The sequence below is a fragment of the Rhamphochromis longiceps genome, linkage group LG4 (assembly GCF_057381845.1).
Source record: "Rhamphochromis longiceps isolate RC_006_pf linkage group LG4, R_longiceps_female_GT1.1, whole genome shotgun sequence".
Taxonomy (NCBI): domain Eukaryota; kingdom Metazoa; phylum Chordata; class Actinopteri; order Cichliformes; family Cichlidae; genus Rhamphochromis; species Rhamphochromis longiceps.
The window spans coordinates 18702877-18707096 of record NC_140560.1 but is presented as its reverse complement, the minus strand read 5'-3'; the positions used below and the strand labels follow the sequence as shown (position 1 = coordinate 18707096).

The 4220-nt window shown below is 37.9% G+C and overlaps 1 gene segment (V, D, J or C); it reads right to left on the bottom strand.

Moving 5' to 3' along the window:
- Positions 1–212: 212 nt before the first annotated feature.
- Positions 213–638, bottom strand: LOC146671423 (immunoglobulin heavy variable 4-38-2-like). The segment is given in 2 exon segments: positions 213–514; positions 596–638. Coding segments are annotated over 2 exon segments (345 nt in total).
- Positions 639–4220: the final 3582 nt, after the last annotated feature.

The following is a 4220-nucleotide window of genomic DNA, read 5'->3' as shown; positions in this document are numbered from 1 at the left end:
AACTGGTGCTGAACTGCTGTGAGCATAATTTGTTGCTACGACTACCTCGATCAAGAATAGTGACTCCTTAATGCCACTTCCCCACTTTTTTTTTTTTTAAGTATAAACACCCTTTAATTCATCAGTGGTCTTAGAGCTCCTCCTCTGGTGGCTTCATGTTACAACTGTTCAGCCACTGAGGGGTTTTTGTTCAGCTCTACTAATGTTTTGTGTTACTGTGACTCTCTGGCACAGTAATACACAGCAGTGTCTTCAGGCTGCATATTCTGTCCATTTAGAGTCACTGTCTTGCTTGACGTGGCTAAGTCAATGCTGAACTTATTTTTCAGTGAGTCTTTATAGTGAGAGTCCCCAGTGTATTTCATCCCAATCCACTCCAGTCCTTTCCCTGCAGGCTGTCTGATCCAAGCTGTGTAGTAACCAAGAGAATAAGAGACCTGACAGGTGATGGTCAGACGCTGACCTGGCTGCACAATCACAGAGGGTGGCTGTGTCAGCTGTTCACACTTCACACCTGTGGAGAAAACATGTTTTATGTAGTAAAAGTAAGAATCACTGTGCTGTGATCATAGTGCTTCTGTTCAGTGAGACTCACAGGATCCAGCAGCCAGCAGCAGCAGCAGAGCTACAGAGAACATGTTGGTACTAAAGATGATCTGATGGGAGCTTCTCATCTTCTTCTGTGACTGACAGCATGATATCAGACTTTATATCAGCCTGTGAGGAAGTTTGATTTGCATACAGATGGATGCTGACAGATTATAAGAGAAAACAGATCACACTGTGGCATTAAGTATAAGTAGTAAGAACAAGTTTAGTACAATTAAAAGGAAATATTAATTAAAAACAAATATAGTTTTGGATTTTTTTTTAAACAAAAAATCCTTAAACTCTCAATTCAGACACGGCAGATAACAATATTTACATTTAAAAGTCCACCAAAAACTTTACAACACAAATGCTTCACAAAATCCGCAAATGTTGTTTTTCCGAGTGTGAGGATTGAGTTAAATGTATTTTCTGTAATTTGAGCAGCAATCTAGCAGTGTTTGCCTTTGAGTCTGATCAGTTTTTGTACAGAGTTTCTTCCTCTTGTGTCACTGTGACTCTCGAGCACAATAATAAACAGCAGAATCCTCACTCGTCAAGCTGTTCATCTGCAGATACACCTGCCTTCTGCTGTTGTCTCTGGAGATTGTAAACTAGCCTCTGAATGACTGAGAGTAGTAGGTGCTACTGCCAGTATTGATCAAAGCAACCCATTCCAGTCCTTTTCCAGCAGCTTGTCTGATCCAAGCGTTCCAGTAATCCCTACTGAACCCTGAGTACGTACAGGTCAGTCTGTGGGAGTCTCCAGGCCTTTTAATCACTGATTCAGACTCAGTCAGTGTTTGACCTTCAGTACCTACAAACAAACAGCTCATTAGATACAATGATGCAGACATTTTATTTGTCTTTTCATCAGTGAAAGTAAACCTATAATCCTTACCCGCCCAGTTCATTAAAAGAATCAGAAAAGTGAACCAAATATGAACTCTGAACATTATGAAAGCCATTTATCTCTGATCAGTCTACAGTGGGTACATCAATGATTTACTCTCCGTCTTCAACTCTCTAAAACTTAAGTAAAGGTAAACTAGAACAGTTTTGCATCAGCTCCTCCCTCAAATACAGAACTTGGGTTAGAGTAAGCCACCACAGACAGCAGCATCTGGTCCTGCGGCATCTCTGCACTGGTCCAGTCAACCCGCTGTCTGCATCGTAAACACCTTCTTTAATCTTCGATAAGCCAGGGCCGAGCTAGCTCAGATCAGCAAGAACCCTGTTATCATGGTTTCGAATAGGTATAAATCTTCTATGTCCTCAATTGACAGTCCCGCCAGGCACATTACACACCACTGCTGCATTATGTATCCGGCAGGAAACGTCCTTCCAGGACAATCGTGCTCTCCTGAACCCAGACTTCCCAGACTTAATCATAAACACAGTTTCTGTGTTTGTGATTAATGTTCATTTAAAAATAAAGTATGAACAAAGTAAATAAAAATGAATTCTATTTAGCATACACATAAATCTTTCTATTAGTCTGTTTCCAAAGAGATTTATGCAAATAGCATTTTGGCTGAGTTTTTGAAACAAATTTCTTGAAAGAGGATGGTTTTCTACCATAGGTAAATGTTCAGTTAAATATTTATGAAAGGATAGTGAGGTTTCTGCTAGATGCCACTTAACATCTGTTTCATTTATCAAGCTTAATATTACAAAAAAAGATTTTACTCCAGTAGGCAAACTGTTGGAGTCATCTCTGGAGATGATGGACTTACCCTGGATGAACTGGGACTAACAGATATCAGCAGTGCCAGTGTGTATCAGTTCATATTGTAGCTGCTGAATCCAGAGCATGTACAGGTTCATTCTGGATGTTCTCCAGGCCATTGCCCCAGGCCAGCAATTGTGTTCAGGTAAAACAGTCTTATTCCCTATAGTTACGCAATTTTTTTTTTTTTTAATTCTTTTATGTTTTTCTTTTATGATAAAATCCTACTTGATACTCATTTAGAAAAGTACATTATTTTGAAGAATTTGTTTTTGGAAACCAGAAAGTCAGAAACTGAAAACTCCGACATACTTTCTTTCATGTGTGTCTGTTTGTTTGTCTAAATGCTGATCTATTCCTACTTTAGGGTTTTGCCAAGTTTTTGTAAAGCATCAGAGTTTCTGTGTTTATGATTATGGTTCATTTGACCATGAGGACGAACAAAGTACATCAAAATAAAATCTGCTTAACATACAAGTATAAATTAAACTTTCCATTTTTTGTTCTTTATATCAGTCGGTCAATTACATTTAACTGCAGGTAATTTGTGTAAATATAATTTTAATGTACTGAGTTTCTTCCTCTTGTGTCACTGTGACTCTCGAGCACAATAATAAACAGCTGAATCCTCAGTTGTCAAGCTGCTCATCTGCAGATACACCTGCCTTCTGCTGTTGTCTCTGGTGTAAACCGGCCTCTGACTGACTGAGAGTAGTGGGTGCTACTTCCAGTATCGTAGATCCAAGCAATCCAGTCCAGTCCTTTTCCAGCAGCCTGTCTGATCCAATTAGCATAAATATCACTACTGAACCCTGAGTATGTACAGGTCAGTCTGTGGGAGTCTCCAGGCCTTTTAACCACTGGTTCAGACTCTGTCAGTGTTTGACCCTCAGTATCTACAGAAGTGTTAACAACTCGTTAGTTATCACATTTCTTCATATCATTTAATTTGTTCAGCAAAATGTATGTTCTTATATGTCCTTACCAGCCAAGAAACAAAACAGAATCAGGAAAATAACTAAATGAACAGGTTTGGTCATTGTTAAAGTCAGTTGTCTTTGCCCAGTCTGCTGTGTCTATATGAGGTTGGATCCCTGACTTAGGCTTGAACGCATATAAAGTTAGTTAATACAGGAGTTTTGCATTGACTCCTCCTCCTCAGCAAAAAATATTGCTCTTTGACAAAGTAAAAAACTAAAAAATGATAATAAACATTTTGCCAATTTTTGATTATTTTTTAATATATTGTTTGCAATTTTTAAGCAAATTAGAATTTTCAAATATTAAAACTGACCACTTTTTCAAGACAATCATTTGCACATTATTTTCAGAACTTTATGTCTTATACTACTAGTAGTGCTGGCCGCTGGGCTCTTTATGTACTCTTTTTGGCACATATTTCCTTTATTATTCTTTATTTCTATTGTACACACAAATGCGCAGTATTTGACAACACCACAGGTGTAAGTGTGCCTCCTTAGTGCCTGTGATCTCAGCACAGTGACACAAAGCAACTTTAGAAAATGTTTTATATACTCAAGTATGTTTCATTGTCTCAGTGTATTAATCACTTAAAACAGCACAAGTTTCTATAAACTTACAATATATTAGAATATATTATATATTAGAAGAAAAATATTTTGTACATTAATCTTAAAAAACAATGAAAAACAGATGAAGGTACATGGGATTCTATATTGTCGAACAATGGATTATACATTAGGGAAGCCAGGGGGAAATTTATTCAATACAAAATTCTTAACAGATACTATTATACTCCTTCAAGGCTGTATAGAATGGGGATTGGTAGAGATGACTTGTGTTGGAAATGCCAACAAGCCAAAGGTACTCTGATACATGCCCTCTGGGAATGCCCACTGGTTTTTCCAGTTTGGAACACTGT